Raw genomic sequence first — 20,009 nt, 5'->3', positions numbered from 1 at the left:
GTCTCCTTTCTTCACTCTTCTCTGTCTAGTTTTGTCTACAGCAACATGTGAGCTGGGATTTCAAACCAGTCAACCAATGATCTGGAAAAAATCACAGGGGATTTAATATGCTGCATATACTAAACATCTCCTTCTGAATTTATAAGTTCGCTCACAAAGAAATGGATAGTGTGTTCTTATGATACTTTTATTTTATGGAGAGAAACAGAATATGAACCAAACAAAAGAAAAACACATTACATAAAAGTTATAAACTAATTTGCATGTAACTGAGTGAAATAAGTATTTGATCCCCAACAACCCAGACAGAACTCCAGCTCTCACAGATTGGCTGTGTGTGGCATTGCAGATTACAATCAGTCAATCAATTACAGATACTCCTGATCTCAACTCATTATGTACATAAAGCATACCAGTCCACAGAATCAATTTCTCCTATTTGGATTTCTCACCCAGTAGCGGTTTTAGATACGGGCGACACGGGCGTTTGCCCGGGGCGGCATCGTGGTGGGGGGCGGCATCACGGGCATCGGCAAAAAAAAAAAAAAATGCTCGTACTCATGCTGCCCCGACGTCATGCCAGCGCATATTGTGAATGGCATAGGCATCGATCGGTTTTCTATCGCCCATTTGCTGGGAGTAAGGGCGCCCTCCGTTTGCGAGGTGCGCCTGCTGCTTGCTGCACAGGGAGGAGAGGGCGGGGCGGCATCTAATAACCAACTCGCAAAATAAAACAAAATAAAAACAAACACAACAAACACAAAAACACCAGACATCATGATACAGACTTATAATTTGCACCGATGTTTTTTTGAAATTCTATACCCGAAAAGTGAGCATGAGAGCCCTCGGTGCGCCTGCTCGCTGCTGAAGTCAAAGTAAACTTTATTGTCATCTCCGCTACATACAGTGCAGTATATATATAGAGAGACAAGACGACAAGGCTCCAGTTACAGCAGTGCAAGTAAACAAACAATAAATATAAGAAGAGTAAGAAAATAAATATACCAGTGTTCACCCAGGGCGCCAAACAGGCTAGGACCGCCACTGTTCTCACCACTATGTCAAAGACCAAAGAGCTGTGAAATTACATTAGAGACAAGACTGTAGACCTGCACATGGTTGGATTAGGCAACCACACCATCAAGAAGAAGCTTAATGTGAAGGTAACAACTGTTGGTGCTATTTTTCTTAAATGGAAGAAATATAAAATGACCATCAATTGCCCCATGCAAGATCTTACCTCATGGGGTGAGGATGATCATAACAAAGGTGGTGGATCAGCCTAAAACTCCACAGGAGGATGTTGATGACCCGAAATGAGTTGAAACCACAGCCACAACCACTGCCATAGCAGACTGAAATCTTGCATAAACCACATGTACAGGGCTGTTTTAAGTTTGCCAGTGAACACCTAAATGACTTTGAGAAGGCTTAGGAGAAAGTGCTGTGGACAGAGGAAACCAAAATGGAGCTCTTTGGAATCAACTTGTTTTTCCAGGAAGAGAAAGGTCTTCTTTTCCTTTTCCTTTTTGATAAGTTATAAAGTAAAACAGTAAATTCAATCATTTTATGCTCACTTTCTATTACATTTTTCTTAAGGCAAGTAAAGGTTTGATGGTAACTGTAATGAACAAGATTAATATGACTATCAAGTCTTTAGAAATTCATAAAAATGTCATTTGCTTCAAATGTAACACCATAACAAATATTATTTCAAATGTCAGTTTGAAGCTGTAAATGGGAGGTATGACAAACCAGCAAAGGTTAACGTTTAATTAGGTAGAAAAAAAGAAAAGCGACATTACTGTAAATAATCAGATGGACAAGGTTGTTCCAAGTCTTTATGACTGGCAATATTTCAAAAGAAAAACAGAAATCAGTGAAGTAATCACTGAAGAAAACAGTTCACGGTGCATACGGCTTACTTCAAGGTAATACAGAAAAAATATGGAGTTCTTTGTTTAGAATAAGAAAAAAATGACTTATGGAAACCCACAAAAACTACACTGTAAAAAAACAATCCTAAAAAAAACAGTAATATTCCAGCAGCTGGGGCACCAAATTAATCCCATAAAATAACAGAAAATAACTTTCTCATAAAAATACGTTTTTTTTCAGTAATGACACTACAGTTTGTTGCCCTAATTTTACATGTGATTTTGCCTTTTTCAAGTGCTTTTAAACATTAAATTAGGAACATTTTAATGTGAGTAAACAATGAAATTACCTATAAACAACGTCAATGAATGCGGCAATATGAATAATAATACTTAAATGTACAGAAATATACAGTTAACAGTTGGTTTAAATAATAATAATAATGATGGATTGCATTTATATAGTGCTTTTCGAGACCCTCAAAGCGCTTTACAATTCCACTATTCATTCACTCTCACATTCACACACTGGTGGAGGCAGCTACAGTTGTAGCCACAGCTGCCCTGGGGCAGACTGACAGAAGCGAGGCTGCCATATCGCGCCATCGGCCCCTCTGGCCAACACCAGTAGGTGGTAGGTGAAGTCAGTAGCGGTTTTTGATACGGGCGACGTGGTGGGGGGCGGCATCACGGGCATCGGCAAAAAAAATAAAAATAAAAAATTGCTCGTACTCATGCTGCCCCGACATCAGCCAGCGCATATTGGGAATGGCATAGGCACTGATCGCTTTTCTGTCGCCTATTTGCTGGGAGTAAATATCAATAACAATTTAAATTTATAATTTACAGTTTGATGATTTAAAGTCTCACACGCAGCCCGTCAAAAGGGGAGAGGACCAGCTGCTTCCAAATAGAGCACATTTCATTCATAATGATGTAAATCCAAGCCCATTATGTATTCATGATTTGAATCCTGGGTTGTGTGAAATCCCAGAAATAAACTGTGGACAAAGTGAATCTGTGAACTAAGGTGTAGGTCTATTAGGTTATGTTGTGGTGATCCTCAGGTTGAGGGGTTTGTGTTCATACTGGAGTGCAAAATGAAAACCAGTGGAAGATGGACAAGAAAAGTTCAAAGCCATCAGGTGCTCAGTTTAGAAAAAAGAGAAAAGAAGAGGAGGAGAAACGAGCAAAAGATACAGGTAAGCAGATGTGTCGTTGGATAATGGCAGCTCATCCTGAAACAATCAGAATCAGAATCAGAATACTTTATTAATCCCTAAGGAAATAATGTGGATTACAGTTGCTCCAAAAAGAAATGGTAAAAATAGTAACAGTAACAGACTAAACTCCAAACAGTACATTATGTTACAGATTTTAATGTTAATTAGTCATTTTCAATTTGTCCTGTTCTCATTGTATGACAAATTATGATGGCTGTTTGGTACCTGTTTGCATTCAATGCATACTCTCTCTCTTTATATGTGTGTGTGTTTCTCTGGCGAAATTCAGTATGGTTCCGACAACAGTTTTATGTTAATGTATAATCCTTAATATGTTTTATGTGTGTGGGGCGCCAGAGGGAGTGTTCACCCGGGGCGCCAAACAGGCTAGGACCGCCACTGGGTGAAGTGTCTTGTCCAAGGACACAAAGACCGAGAGTGTCCGAGCCAGGGCTCGAACCGGCAACCTTCTGAGTACAAGGCGAATTGCCAACTCTTGAGCCACGATCGCCCTAAACAACAATAATAATAATTGTCATTTGATGTAAAAAAAAGTTTATAAGAATCATTTTATATATTTTCCATAGCATTACATTTGAATTTAACAGTTCAATCTTTCAAATAATGGACAGATATTTATGAAATTATGATACATTTGTGAATGTATTTTAACAATCTAAATATGCTCATGTAAGAAAATTATGTTTTATTACATTTACAGTGATTTTACGTTAATTTACATTTGAAATGTAAAATCACAGTCTATTTATGTGAATTTAATGATATTCTGGAAAAACAGTACAAAACTGTAAAATACACAGTAAAATATTTTATATTACAATTTTTTTTACAGTGTAACAAAGGCACAGCACAGAAAAGAGGTTGGAACTAATAAAGCAGAAATACTTTGCTACTCTAGAATTTACAGGTATCTACATCTTTTTACTTTTCTTCCCTACATTTTAACGCAAATATCTGTCTTTTTCACTCCTTACATTTTAAAACAGACTCATTGCTTTTGGTTTAACACATTTAATTAATGTTTTTTTCTTTTTTTGCACACTGGACACTGCAAATGAACCCGAACAGGTAAAATATATAAAAAAAACCCCTTTCAACTAACCAGACTTGCCAAGTGTAATGAGAAGACAGGACAGTTGTGGGTTTACATTTATTTTGACCTTCAAAAATACATTTAGTGCAAAAATCTTGGAAATGGAAGTAATCTTAGATATACACGAAATATTCCAACTTTCTAACTAATTACACTAGAGGTGTCAACAAGGCCCAGGAGCCGAATTTGGCCCAGCAAAGTAAGAAAAAACAAGTTACAGAAAGCCTTAGAAAACTATACTAACTATAAGTGCGAAACTGAGCTGTGCAATGTGCATATGGCCTGAGGGATGTAACAGTGGGTTATATCACAGTGTTCAGAGTAACAGCCTGCTTGAAGAAACTGTCTTTGCGTGGCTTGTTTTACTAAACAGCGGCAGAGCCTCCTGAATGCAGCAGTTTGAACAGTTCGTGTCCGGGACGTGAGCGGTCTGCAGAGATTTCCTAACACTGGACCTCTACAGGTCCTGGATGGAGGCAAGATCAGCACTGATGATCAGCTCTGCAGATCTGATTGCCTGTTGCAGTCTGGCCCAGTGACTGATGTCCACAGAACAGACTACATGATAGCAATATGGAAGATGACCAGTGAAGGAAAAAATGTCCATCCCGGTTTTCCCTCCAAGGCACGAGCGATAAGCAGAGTTCTGTCCTTTCCTTCTAAGATTCCTAATTATTTAAAGTAACACTCAGGTATGCCATTCAGCTGGGTTAGTTACGACGTCGGGAGCAGCTTGGGAGAACAAGGAAACACAGACTGCTTCAGGTTGTCTTCCCAAATCGACTCAAAGGTTTATTTAGTACATAACAGCTTATATAGAGAAAAAAAGGTTCGTGTGTCAGCAAGTTCTCAGTTCAAACCGGTACAGACCAAATAAGGAAACGTCTTCCTGCCTTGTGAGCAAAGAAGTATCCTGTGTGTAGTTTATCAGTTCAGCTACAATTTATGATCATCCCAGCAAAATACACTCCTAGACATAGAATACAGAGTTCTTTCATTAGTGAATTCTGAAACAAACCACCTGGCCTTTAACGAGCCTTTTTCTAAGAGATAAGGAAGGGAGGATGGGAGTAAGGAAGTGGTCTCGTCTCTGTGGTGTTTTCGACCTTGGGGTACCAGCCTGTGAGTCTTACACATTAATTCTTGGGTCACAGAGAAAGAGAAAAACAACTATTAGATGGGCCTTATTGAGTAACAGTTTTCCTGTATAAAACAATATCCTGTAAATGCTAACCGTGGTATCAAAATATCACAACAGTTCTCTCCTTTTATCATGAAATGATAACATAGTATAAAGACAGAATGTAATAACATAATATAAAGACAAATCATAACTGTAACTGGTCCTTCGAGCAAGCTTAATATCAAAAATTCTGAGAGCGTATACATGGTATCACACAACAGACAATAATCATCAAAAACATGCTGCAACGGTTACAAAGGCTACAATTAGTTCCTTCCATCTTCCAAACGTGTCCTGTAGCCACTTATGTAGCCACTGACCGTGGCCTGTATTGGCAATTAGTTCTATCTTCAATGCTTCAAGTCTATTCATAGCTTGTGTGAATGAACCGTTAGGAGCGGTATTATTGGGAATGAAAGCACAGCATACATCAACGGTTACTAGACCACAGGTACCGGTCCAATTAACAGGTAAAGCTAATCTAAGGGTATTATTGCACAACCAATAAGCATGTGGGATTGGTCTGGTCAGGCGCGTGACCATGTGTGATTTAACTAACTCCCCCCAGTCAGTGTCATTTAATACACCTTCTGGGGGAACAATGATCGATTCTCCGCTCGAACTTGAACTGTGTGTGTGTTCCTCCAGATATGATACAACTTCAGCCATAGAGACAGCTAGCCATGTCTCATTACAGCGTGCACCTGGGGAGTCAGAGAAAAATGTATAGTTATCCTTTGTATAATCTATGTGTGTGTCTGGGCCAGTTAACTTTAGTCTGCGCAGACATATCATACTAGTATTAAAATGGAGAGGGATCTGTCCTAAGGGCAGTGAGGGCTTTAACCTATTCTTGGGGCGTTTCATTGGGGCGCAGGTCCCTGCGGTGTCATTAGATAACTTCAATAATTCGCCTAATGGAGTCTCAGGGTTAGTTGGTGTGTGTGTGTGTCTAAGTAGGCAGTCGAGAGGGCTCAGAGTCAACTGTAAAGCGTCTTTAAGGAGAGCATTATCTCCGCCGATTTCCTCTAGTCCCTCAGTGAGGGGGAAACCGGATATGGGGTATCCTACTATTACCTGTTCTGGATTAGCCTTTGAACAGACATAACAGTTACTGTTTCCTAAGTCACGAGCGGCTGTTCTGGCATTTTCATACCAGGCGTTAGCTCCTGCTCTAGAGGGCGCATAAGATGGTTTATTAGTCGCGTCTATGTTGTCATTTACTGATTTTAGGGAACGTGAGGAGTGCATTAAGTAGGTGTCTTGCAAAATAGAGCATGAGGTATCGTCAGCAAAATATGACCTGCAGAAATGTGAACATGGTTGCAGTCTACAATACAAAATAGCAAAGAGAAATCCTAAGGTTAATGCGATAGATATGATAGATAACCTAAATATATAAGAAAGACAGTTCTTCAGTCGTCTTCTGGCCTGGTCCCAGGTTCGAGAGACACAGAATAAGCGTCGTGTGATGACAATGGGCATTTCATTTTCTCCATTATCAGGATGGAATGAGTCTAGCTTTATCAGGTTAGACATCATGTGGTACTTCCGGCTTTCTGTTCCTGCTGGATGTTTGAGTACCTTGTTGTTGTTCTTTCAGACGTTGTGTGTTAATCAGTGATTGCGTGTGTGTATGTACATTGGATCCGGGCGCTGGCTCGCCGGAGATGTCGTCTACCCGTGTGTTTATTTGCTCTGGTTCCGGGCGTTGGCCCGCCGGAGATGTCATCTGCTTGATCCGATGCCTGAGATGGTCCGATTGGGCTGGTCTTAACCCTGCTGGCATGAATCCACTGAGGTTGTCCGTCTGTGAGGATGCTGGTTCTTCGTCACTGCCAGTACAGTCTGGGGCTGGAACACGCGCGGCCTCCCAGAGTGTCCTTGGTTTTAGTGACTTCTCCAACACGCATCTCCTTGTCTCCACTGGTGGAACTGTGGAGGGGAAAGGCTGAGAGAGACAAACTTTCTGATAGTTATTATTCAGTGTTTCTACCAGGTTGTGAACATCAGTGGACAATGCAATATACATCACCTTCTACTAGCGGTGCCCCTCTGGAAGCTGACCATGGTGTTGGGAATAGTCTTATTTCAAATGGAAATAATTTGGTTACTGCAGATGGAGTCATAATGTATGAAATGGAAAATCTGGTTGTGGTAAATGCTGATGTTTTGCTTTTGATTTTCCTACATTAGTTCGTGCACATGTTAGACAGGTTGCTAATATGCTTTTACTGCATGTGATGTTTTCTCAATTACAAATCTTGATTTTATTGCCCCTATTACCCCTCTTTGTCCGACATGACTCACACAGTGAAAATGTCGGGCAAGGACTGGCATCAGGGAATATGAGAGGGCAATCAAACCCTTAAGATTTTGTATAAGCCATCTCTGTCATCTAAGGTACAGTCATTATTCTCCCAATAGGTGTAATCACATGCAGAGGCTCGCTCTTGTATGAATTTTAAATCAACATTTGTTTCTAAATAGTCTGGGAGTGTAACAAGTGGCAGCTGTAGGGGCACAGATAATACTTCCTGCGGCGGTGGGAGCTGTGATGCAGCTGCAGCCTTGGCTGTCAGGTCTACTAAGGCATTACCTGTTGCTTCGTCTGTGTCAGCTGTACTGTGTCCTTTCGTTTTTTACAACTGCAACGGCCGATGGCAGCTGTATAGCCTGCAAAAGTCTTTGCACAAAATCAGAATTTAGCAATTTATTTTCCATCAGCAGATCTAAATCCTCTTTGTCTCCACAATGTGCCAAAGTCATGCACAACGCCAAATGCATAGCGGCTGTCTGCGTAAATCGTCACATGCTTATCCAAATGTAGCTCACAGGCGCGTATTAAAGCCATGAGCTCTGCTTTTTGTGCTGAGTGAAATGGTAATGAGTGAGCCTCTAGTATGATGTCAGGCAATGTCACCACTGAATAGCCACAAAGAAATGAGTTGTCATTCGGCCTTGAACAGGACCCGTCCACATAAACCGTGGCTGAGTCTGGGATAGGTGTTTGCTCTAAATCTGGACGTGGTGCTGTGGATTCCTGTATACGTGTCATGCAGTCATGATCGTCAAGCCTGTCTGAGCCATCCTGTCGGTCATAAGAACACAGCATAGGATCAATAAATGTGCTGGCGAATTGGGTGTGCTGCTCGCTTTTATAGTGAGATTTGCATATGTTGTGTAGTTATGTTTGCTAGAATGGTCGTGACCTGGTGATTGGTGTGTAGAATAGTGTCATGTGAGAGTGTGAGCTTCTCGCAGTCCCTTATCATGATAGAGCAAGCTGCTACTGCCCTCAGGCAGGCCGGCATTCCTGAACAATTCAGGCAGCACCTTTGAGTGGCGGAGGTCAGCACTCCCTGTAATGCATTGAAAGAGGCAGTCATTTCTGTGGACCACAGTATTCGAGGAGGCTTCTCTTTTTTACAACAGTCACGCAGAATGTGGTCATGAAAAGAACAGTCTGGTATCCACTGTCTGCAATAGTTCACCATGCCTAAGAAGGACGACATTTCCTTCTGTGTAGTGGGACGAGGGACGGAGGTCACAGCTTTGACCCTGTCTGCAGTCATGGAACGTTTTCCGTGAGACAGTGTGAATCCCAAATATTGAACAGAAGTCTGACAGTACTGCATTTTCTTTGCTGATGCTTTGTGGCCAGTCTTTTGGAGGTGCTGGAGAAGCATGTGTGTAGCAGTTTGACATAGTTTTTCACTTTCAGCACAGAGGAGGAGGTCATCCACATGTGGATCAGGGTGCAGCCCTGGAGGAGTGAAGCACCATTGAGAAAGCAGCAGAGCTGTCTATCATGCCTTGGGGCAAACGAGTCCAAGTGTACTGCTTATTTCTATGTGTGAATGCAAATAACGGCTGTGTGTCTTCATGCACAGGTACTGAGAAAAAGGAGCGGAGCATAAATCCACCACGGTAAAATGTGTATGCAATGCATGTCAATATGCTGTGAACATCTGAAACGAGAGGTGGCAGAGGAATGTTGACTGCATTAATTTGCCTTAAGTCTTGTATGAAACGCCATACGCCAGGTTTGTTAGGCTTTGGCACAGGATTGACAGGAGTGTGGGCTTTATTACTCCTGTAGTCAATAAATCTCCTATCATGACATCTAGGGCTGCGGCTTTTTCGGCAGAAATGGGATGTTGCTTGACATATACTGGCTTGTTGTGTTTTTGTACGTGATAAAGTGTACAGTCAATAAATCCTATATCATTCTCACTTTTAGACCACAATGTCATATTCTGGTATTCAGCTGGCAACGTAAGTGCAGAAATAGTACAGTCGATAGGGTAGGTTAGATCTATGTGACGACATGGTGTAGTTATGTCATAAACTATGTCTGAGTTATGTGACAAAATCACTGTTTGACCTTAGAGAAACAAAAGTGTGGCTCCCAGTCATGGGATTACCTGGTAGTGGCGTCTGTACACGTTTTTTTGGCACAGTGTGTGACATAGAGTACCGGACAAAAAGGATGTTGAGTTCATTCTCTGCTGAGGGTCCAGCTGACACAGAGTATGTTCCTTCTCCATCATGTCGGTACATAGGGCAGAGAAAACATAAGCTGTTATCAGTGTCAGCAAACATTTCACCCTTTATGTTAAATGAAATACACAAATTCATCTTTGCTTTGGGTGTCTGCGGCTGCTGGAAAACTGAGCCACAATAAAAACACATATCTCTACTTTTATCCTTCCGTCCTCTGAAACTTCCTTGCTGTGCTGGAGCGGGTAATCCTGCATACATTAGTTTCTCACTTTCCTCTGAGCCTTCTACATCAAAATTCAACATTATCTTAACACTTTTAGCTTTCGTGGTAGTATCTGCACTGGCCTTCAGTTTTACTGACCTGTTTTCTGGCGATAATCGTTCGGGATAGGGCTCCGGAAATAAATTAGAATGCATTGAACTTACAGTCCGTAAGTTGTAAACAAAGTCAGTCACATAAGCACTTCCGCATGTTCTGGATACGTGATCATGGACGTCTTCACCGATTCGCGGACGTAGGTTACACGTAACCGGAAATGGGAGGCGCACTGAGCCGTTATTTGAGACTTTATTTTGTATTTTATTAATTTTTGGTTTTACAGGTACTTTAGATTTTTTATCGGACCTGTCTGTGGTCTTTGAATTATTCTGACCCATGTTCAGTGATTTCCAGAGGGGTTTACACGCTAGGAGGATTTAGGTTAGTATTTTCGCTGCGGCACAGCTGAGGTCACTTTAAATTTATTGCTAGCAATTTTTGTTTGGGTGAGCAACTCTCACTTAACGAGCAACTTCTCGCAAAACAACAGGCAACTCCCTGTGTCTTTCTGCTTTTAATTTACTGCTTTTAACCCTTGAGACCCGTGTTTTTTGTTTTTTTTTTTTCAAAAGAAAAATTAAACAATTAATTATTATTATTATTTTTTTTTTTTTTACGTATAAATGTGTTGTGTCTTTCCACTTGATTATAACTGATTTATTTATAACATTTTATATAAAAGAAAAACGAGAAGCACATTAATTCATAGTAATTTAACATAAAATTGTTTGATAGTGTTAATTTGGAAAGCCACAACTAGCGGGTCCACCAACACCACACAAGGGTTAATTTACTTTATTCGGGGACTGAGGAAGTCGTCAGTGAAACTTCGTCAGCATATCCCGTTTTTTTATGGATCGATCACTGAGAGAGGTATAATACGGTCTTTATATAAATATGAAAGACGCATATTTACCTTCTGTCAGTCCATCCCACTTCTGACGCCAAATTGAAGGAAAAAATGTCCATCCCGGTTTTCCCTCCAAGGCACGAGCGATAAGCAGAGTTCTGTCCTTTCCTTCTAAGATTCCTAATTATTTAAAGTAACACTCAGGTATGCCATTCAGCTGGGTTAGTTACGACGTCGGGAGCAGCTTGGGAGAACAAGGAAACACAGACTGCTTCAGGTTGTCTTCCCAAATCGACTCAAAGGTTTATTTAGTACATAACAGCTTATATAGAGAAAAAAAGGTTCGTGTGTCAGCAAGTTCTCAGTTCAAACCGGTACAGACCAAATAAGGAAACGTCTTCCTGCCTTGTGAGCAAAGAAGTATCCTGTGTGTAGTTTATCAGTTCAGCTACAATTTATGATCATCCCAGCAAAATACACTCCTAGACATAGAATACAGAGTTCTTTCATTAGTGAATTCTGAAACAAACCACCTGGCCTTTAACGAGCCTTTTTCTAAGAGATAAGGAAGGGAGGATGGGAGTAAGGAAGTGGTCTCGTCTCTGTGGTGTTTTCGACCTTGGGGTACCAGCCTGTGAGTCTTACACATTAATTCTTGGGTCACAGAGAAAGAGAAAAACAACTATTAGATGGGCCTTATTGAGTAACAGTTTTCCTGTATAAAACAATATCCTGTAAATGCTAACCGTGGTATCAAAATATCACAACAACCAGCAGCTCCTGTGGCAGGTTGTAGTTCCTGAGGCAACTTAGGGCCTTCTTCTGGAAAGAGTTTATATGCAAGGATCACTTCAGATCGTGTGGAAAGGTGGATACTAGGAATCTGAAGGGAACCACAGTAGCTACTGTATTGTTAAGCATCAGAAAAATCTGACTTAAGGATCAGACCAATGATGGTGGTGTCATCAGCGAACTTAAGGAGTTTCACATATGGGACAAGAACAGCAGGGAGAGAACACACCTGTGGGGGAGGCTGGTGAGGGTAGTTTGTGTGTGGGATGTGGTGCTTCTTGGACTCACCTACTGCTGGGAAATGAGCTACCAGAAATTTTTTTTTTTTGCAAATTTTACACATTTATTTCTTACTATTTAACAGATTTCTAAATTTTGTCATGTAGAAAAACTGATTTGCACTGTACATCTTTAGCTTCAACTTTCAATCCTTCAAACAATGGAAAAGCCATTTAATTGTACAAGTGTTAAGTAAAAACAGACTTTCATGTTTGATTAAGCAGAAATTCTAAAACTGGTCCAGTTGCTAAAACCTCTGACTGTTTCAATAAGTGTTAAAGAAAAAGAGGATAAAACTGAGAAAACTACTAAAACTGCTTCACATCCATGTGGTTGTGGATCAGATTTATAAGACAGCATAATATCAAAATAGATTGACACTCTGATAGTGCTGCCACATCTAAAACAGTTTGTCTTTTAATCCTTTTCACATGTGCAGTCTCCACGGTGCCTGTTATTTCCTTGAACGGTAATGAGAAGAAAGAGAGTGAAATTTACAGCCTTTCTACATATCAGTGTTTTTTTGGTAATTAGGCAGGTGACCATCAAAAATACATTTAGTGCAAAGACATCTACAAAATGTAAATCATCTGGGAAATGCAGATAAATAATAAAACGTCATATCCGCTTACATCAATAGACATGTTTTCAGACAACTCCAAATAAAACACAAATTTCAGTAAAAATTAAACATTTTTTGGACTTATTTTAAAAAATGGATGTCAAACAATGGGTGTGACACTTAGCTGTGTGTGAAACTATTTTCTGATCGAATAAAACAAAATTTAGTTCTTTTTAAAATAACAACACTATACAATTTTTTTTCAATTTTGGTCAGTTTGAAACCGTAAATCAGAGGATTCATAATAGGAGGAATGACAAGAAACTCTAATGCTACAAAGTTTTGAAGGGTCTGAGGCAACTCTTTCGAACCCAGTCGCATACTTATAACATCAGTAAGTATTGCCACAACAAAAGTAAATAATGAGACGAGATGTGGGACACATGTTTGCATGAACTTTGCTCTGTTTTCTATAGACTTTACACATGTTTGAATGATATACATATAGGACCAAACTATAAAAACACCATGAAGCAAATAAATAATTATTGTAATATTTGCAAATATTCCATTAACTATAGTTTGTGCTGGAAAACAAGCGAGTTGGACAATACTCCAGTTCATACAGAAGAGTCTGGAAAGATACGGGCTGCATAACTTCAGTCTGGATGTTAGAAAAGCATGCACAGTCATAATGCAGAAATTTGTGAACCACAAAAAACATGCAAACCTAATGACTCTTTGCTTTGACATGATAGAGTGGTACTTCAGTGGCTGACATATGGCCACATATCTGTCATATGCCATGAGTGCAAGAATCGACAGTTCACCACAGACAAAAGAATAAATCACCTGAGTCTGAATAAGGCAACCGTAATATGAGATGAGATGAACATCAGAGAGGAGATCCCAGAGAAATTTGGGAAAGAAACCTGCTGTTCCATAAAGTGCATTGATGCAAAAGACACAGAGCAGAATATACATTGATTCATGGAGGTTGCTGTCCAAGATGATGATCACAATGAGAGAAACATTGACGAGGCAAATGAAGCAGTAACACAACAAACTGAGGAAAAAGAGAACAAACCTGTGACTGACTGTTTCATTGAAACCTGAAAGAAAAAACATTGTTATTACAGAAACATTATTCATTGTGATTGAGAGATCTAAGTGAAGCCTAGTCGCTCACTGTATCTGTTCTCCTCTCTCCTCTATCAGGTACAGATAACAGCAACACGTGAGCTGGGATTTCAAACCAGCCAATCATTGATCTGGAATGAAAGCTCACAGCTTTGGAAAATCACAGGGGATTTAATATGTATCATGTACTAAACACATAATAAAACAAACCTGCAGGTTCTTGAAAAAGAAATATTAAAACGTTTTACAACTTTATTTAAAAAAAATGCTTTCTTCATAATACTGTTAGGATTTTTTTTACATTTATGCCAATTAAACATAATTGTCCAGGGCTTGTTGTGGTTTTCTAAGTTTTCTAAGTTTTCTAAGATCTAAGTGAAGCCTAGTCGCTCACTGTATCTGTTTTTGTTCTGTTTGTTTTTGTTCTGTTTATAACTATTAGAAAATGTCTGATTGAACACAGAAGAAAAATGCACTTTACTGCACATCTTCATTTTGTTTTTCTAATTCCATTCAGAGATGGACTTGCTGTTGTGTTTTGGATCATTGTCCTGCTGCAAAACCCAAGTGCACTTCAGCTTGAGGTACGAACAGATGGCCAGAAATTCTCCTTCAGGATGTTTTGGTAGACTGCAGAATTCATGGTTGAATTTACCATAGCAAGTCTTCCAGGTCTTGAGGCAGTAAAACGGCTCAAGAACATCACACTAACGCCACCACATTTTACTGTTTGTATGAAATTCATTTTCTAAAATGCACTTTAATTTTCACACCAGACATAACGGCACACAAACCTGCCAAAAAGTTCTACTTTTGTCTCATCAGTCCTCAGAGTATTTTCCCAGAAGTCTTGGGGAGCATAATCATGAGCCTTTATGTCTCTTTTAATAAACGTGGTTTTCGTCTTGGAACCATTTTTGCCAAGTCATGAACACTGACATTAGCTGAGGCAAGAGAGGCCTGTAGTTCTTTGGATGTTGTTCTGGGGTCTTTTGTGTCGTCTTGGATGAGTCGTGCCTGTGCTCTCACAGTAATGGGATGGTTCACCACTGTTTCATGTTTTCACCATTTGTAGATAATGGCTCTCACTGCGGTTCCATAATTTTAGAAATGGCTTTATAGCCTTTTCCAGACTCAGAGATCTCAAATACTTTGTTTCTGATTTGTTCATGCATTTCCCTGGATTGTGGCATGATGTCTGGCTTTTGACGATCTTTTCGTCTACTCCACTTTGTCAGGCAGCTCATATTTAAGGGATTTTTTTGATTGAGAAAATGTAGCACTTTTTCACACAGGACCATGTGTTTTTTTGTTGGTGGTGGTTTTTCACCTTGATTTAGAAACTGCATTTTGTGATTTCGTGTGTTATCGTCATCTTAAATTTGTTCGATGTTCTGAAACATTTAAGTTTGACGAACATAAAAATAAAACAGGAAATCAGGAAGGGGGCGAACACTTTTTCACACCACTGTAATGACAAATGTTGTTACTGACAAATCTGTTATTGTCGTAAACAGGAATGACGTTGTAAACTCATATTTACTTTAGAATTAGAATTACAGCCTCTCTATATGAATGCTATATGGTAATTACAATATTGTAATAATGTAGGATCTTTATCTTACAATATTAGGCACCTTGAGGTGACTGTTGTTATGATTTGGTGCTACATAAATAAAACTGAATTCAATTAAATTAGGCAGGTGGTCATCATAAATACATTCAGTGCAAAGATATGTAGTGTTAAGGTTCACAATTGAGGAGGGAGAGTACAAACCACTCTTGGTCCAGAAGGTCTTGGTCAAACAATGATTTTAATGAACACACGTGTGGGAAGATACTCTGTATGCAGACAGCAAGTAGTCTTCGACTTAATCAAAGCATGAACAGATATTTTATAGCATCAGGGTTTGATTTACTGACGCCCCTTCATGCGTCACAGATACATTTTATACATAGATTTATACAAGATGATCTTCTGGCTTTTACCCCAGAAGATCATCTTCTATTTTCATGGCTGGCCCTTCCTGTCTACCTTTCAGTTCTTGTCTTGTTCCTCTTTTACCGAGACACTTTTGCAGTTACAGCCAGACATGAGTAACCTCTCTCTCCTCTAAATAAATCTAACTCATGTGTGTGTGTCACGACCTCACATGCTCTTTCTCAATTCACCTGTTGCACTTCTGACCTTTCACCAGGACAGAGGCTCACTGAGACTATGTGTCTGTCTTCTACTAAATAAATGTTTTAATCAAGAACCTCTACTTAAACCTTAATATAAAATGACCTGATATAAGTGTTTTGTAAGCATGTATTGCAATTCCTTCTATGGCTCCAAGTCACTTGCACAATAGATTGTCCGAACATCGCGCCGAACAAAGCTTCCGACCCCCAATTAATTGACCGAGCTCCAACTCTTTAATAAGCACAGATATGCATTGTGTATAAAATAGTCATAACTGCTTAAGGCCTTCTTAAAGCTATCTGTTACATTGTTAAAGCCTCGTCTTAGCCTGCGGCTCAAAATAACTTCCACTTCTGCATACAACTTCCTGTCAGCCTGCAACTCAGTCTTTCTGAAAGAGACACTGTTTAACCCCTGAATGCAATATAAACTCCAGATTATATTATTAATGCAATGGTAATGATGACAATTATTTAACAATAGCAGTAAAATAATTTCCCTGCTCCACACTCCCTCTCTCGACCTCTGGAACACCAGAGGTCGCAATACATTGTGTCCTCGCTCAGACCCTCTCTGGTGGTTTAGCAGGCCTCGAGATCTCCAGGATCCTCACCCCTCCTGTGGTCGCTGAGATCTTCTGCAAAGGAAACAAAACACCTTTTCTTGCATCTCCCTAACTTATCCTTTTTGGGACTCTTTAATCAAAAGCATGATCCTAATTATGCTCTTAACTTATTGACTTGTATTTATGTATATTCTTCAACGTTCCTCATCACTTTAAAACTCTTTAAGCCCTGCTTTCACGTCCAGTTGCTCACTCTATTTTCCCTTATCTGATCATCAACATCCTGTGCACAAATTGTCGCTGCTGCAAGTTCCTCTACTCTAAAAGATCCAAAAGAAAACAACCACTTTAATCAATTAAGTAGTGCTGTCAAGAGATTAAAAAAAAATAGAGATTAATTAATTATGATTTTTAATTAATTGATCTAATTAATCTCTTTTTTAATCTCACCTAAAAATAGCTGAGGAAAGCCCTCAACTTATTGTGGCAGACCAAAAGACTGATATAACAAAGAAAGTGACTTTATAAAGTCATTTATTGTTTAACAAACGTTAAACAGATGCAACCATTTACATACTGTTGTATTCTTTTGTAAAATAAGTGGAAAAATAAATACAAATAAATTAAGTGCTGCAAGTTAGCACATCAGAGTTGCTCTTTTCTGAGCAATACAGCACTGAAATTCCTCTGCTTCAGATAATGAAAAATAAAACTGACATTGCAGTGCTGCAAGTTAGCACATCAAAGTATTCTTCCATCACAAAAAAAGTGCTGAACATCAAGCAATCTATTCTAGTAGGCTACAAATGACACAGCAGCTATGCTGACCACATGTGTCTCATTTCTTCTTCCTCAGCCAGTCGCTAAGACACACCAGCCTGGTAACATTTTCTGGAAGCAAGGCTGCCCTTTTCTTTTGCACTATGTGGCCTGCAAGGCTAAAGAGTCTCTCACAGGGTACAGAGGTAGCTGGGGAGGCCAGGTACTTTTGTGCTAGGACTGACAGCTTTTCAAAGACTCCTGAGTGAGCATACCACCACTGCAGGGGACAGTCATCAATACTGATGCTGGGTTCTGCTCTGTAGCGCTGCAGCTCTCCAGACTCAATTCCATCTTCTGAGTCAGAGTCAGACCCCAGAAGGAGTTCGCTCCTCCTCTTCTTCTGAGCTGGTCCATCATCCTCTGTGGAGGGCTGGAGACTATCTGCTCTTCTGGGCTCTGCTGCCTGGAGCATATTCTCCAGAATGGTCCACACCTGAATGAATGAATGAATGAATGAATGAATGATTGTGATTAAAACTAAGTGCTTTTTTTTAAAATTTTATTTAATCTTGTAAAGAACTTTGTGTTCCATATAATAAATAAAAGTTTGATTTGATAATGAATTGGACTCATTAGTCCAGCTTAACCTTATTGTCCTACCTGTTCCCTCTTTTCTCTTGGAAGACATTTCAAATCCTTAAACCGTGGATCCAATGCTGTGGCCACCTCGAACCATATCTCGTTGCCATTAGCTCGTCGTGCTGCCAGATCCTTCTGGAAGGCATTCTTGAACTTCACCACGTAGGCAGGATCATCATCAGTAATGTCCATGACACGGTACAGATGGCGAAAAGCAGGCAGCACTACAGAGCAAGAGACGTAGGCCTCACCACCCAGCAGCTCTGTCACATACCTGCAGAGGTGGAGAGGTTTGCTAAATAAACCTAGCTGGATTCATTTAAATCAAAGTGTAACTGATTTCCAATTTAATTGTCCTTAAAAGTTCCTTGTTATGTTCATTAATTTTGATTTTACACATGTAACAGTAGTTTATATAATTAAAATGGGAAGGTGTTTATTTGAACTTACTTGCATGGTTCAAGCAGGAGCTCCAGCCTCTGCAGTTTCGCCCACTCAGCTTCGGTTGGCAAGACCAACCTGTGGTTCTGTTGGTCCAACGTAGCCTGGACAGCCTCTCGGTTACATAGGAGGCGTGAGACCATTGCGAGAGTCGAGTTCCACCTGGTGGGTACATCCTGTATAAGTTGATCGCTCTTCTTTCCGAGTGCTACTTGTTGTTGGTTAAGTTCTGTGGTACTCGCAGGGCTTTGTTTAAAATGACCAACAATCTTGCGGCACTTTGCCAGTACACCGACAAAACCACTGCTATCGAGACATACCGTGATGGTCCTCTGGAGAATGTGAGCATTGCAGGCGATGTGCTCATATGGAAGTGCTCTCATAGCAGCCAGCATGTTTGCTGCGCTGTCTGTGCCAATGGTGGATATCTTGTTTTCAATACCCCAGTCATTTGCTACCTTGAGGAACTGTTCGGCGCATTTATCAGCAAAGTGCCTGGTTTCTGTTCTCATGACGGTCAGTGCAAATGAGTTGAGGTTCCACTCACTATCAATAAAGTGTCCAGTCACCCCAAAATAGCTGTGGTTGCCAGCTGAGGTCCAGTGATCTCCGGTTATAGCAACACAGTTGGGAGAATCCTCCGCCAAAATCTCAAGTTTGTTTTTCTTTTCGCCGTCGTACATTTTGCTGATTTTGGTCGTTACTGTAGTCCTGCACGGCGGCTTGTATGACGGGTCATTGGACGCAATTTGCAACACCTCCGTCAATCCTTCGTCCTCTACTATATTTATCGGCCTACAGTTCATTGCTATCCACTTGGCAATAACATTAGTCAGCCTGTCGGTCGCAGACTTGCTCATACGAGGGGTATTCTCTAGTTTTGTTTGGCGAAAAGCTTTGCTCTGGCTTGCTATATTGCTAACGTCTTCACTGCTAGCTGTTGCTGCACTCGCGGCTGGGTGCTTTGCGTTGAGGTGATAGGCCAAACTTGAGCTGCTTCGGTGGTAAGCAAACTCCTTCTTACACTCTAGGCAGACCACTTTACCTTTGTCAATGGTGCCGTCGGGGCGTTTATGAAATACAAATTTCCCGTTCATTGGGCCAACAACTCTCAGATGCGCCTCCATATCCACACTGTAAGCTAATCACCACTTCTCACCTTGACCTCACGACGTGACTCCACCCCCAACAAGTCAAGCACAAGGAGCCCAGCACATAAAAACGGATTTTATAACATAGCAACTCTCATACAAAATCAATGACGTCAAGAGATTAAAAATTAGATTAACGAGATTAAAAAACATAACGCGCTAAATAGCATTGTAATTAATTAATCGCAATTAACGCGATAATTTGACACCCCTACAATTAAGTTTAAGCATATAAGCAATTACTCCTGCATAAATTTCATCATAGCTAAATGCTGCCTAAAAACAACTCCTATGTGTTAACTTCATTTTAACCTCACATTTCCTATGTTATAACCCATTTTGGTATAGCCTTTTTATTTCATTTTGCTCCTTTTAATGTAACAATACCTTCTAATTCTAGTTTATCAGATTTAACCAA

The 20,009-nt window shown here is 40.1% G+C and overlaps 2 protein-coding genes across 2 annotated transcripts; both read right to left on the bottom strand.

The window, feature by feature from the left end:
* Positions 1-35: 35 nt before the first annotated feature.
* LOC308409897 (olfactory receptor 2K2-like) lies at positions 36-13,860 on the bottom strand (the record flags this gene model as incomplete). The annotated part of the gene is made up of 2 exons (XM_080902896.1): positions 36-81; positions 12,962-13,860. The coding sequence occupies 2 exons, from the start codon at positions 13,858-13,860 to the stop codon at positions 36-38; spliced, it is 945 nt and encodes a 314-aa protein (XP_080759022.1).
* Positions 13,861-17,436: 3,576 nt separating this feature from the next.
* On the bottom strand, positions 17,437-19,567 carry LOC308409895 (E3 SUMO-protein ligase ZBED1-like; the record flags this gene model as incomplete). Its single annotated transcript, XM_080902894.1, has 3 exons — positions 17,437-17,853; positions 18,021-18,273; positions 18,450-19,567. The coding sequence occupies 3 exons, from the start codon at positions 19,565-19,567 to the stop codon at positions 17,437-17,439; spliced, it is 1,788 nt and encodes a 595-aa protein (XP_080759020.1).
* Positions 19,568-20,009: the final 442 nt, after the last annotated feature.

This window comes from Rhamphochromis sp. 'chilingali' (genome assembly GCF_963969265.1).
Source record: "Rhamphochromis sp. 'chilingali' genome assembly, chromosome: 14".
NCBI classification, from domain to species: Eukaryota; Metazoa; Chordata; class Actinopteri; order Cichliformes; family Cichlidae; genus Rhamphochromis; species Rhamphochromis sp. 'chilingali'.
Note: the sequence above shows the minus strand (reverse complement) of the source record. Positions and strands in the feature narration are given on the sequence as shown.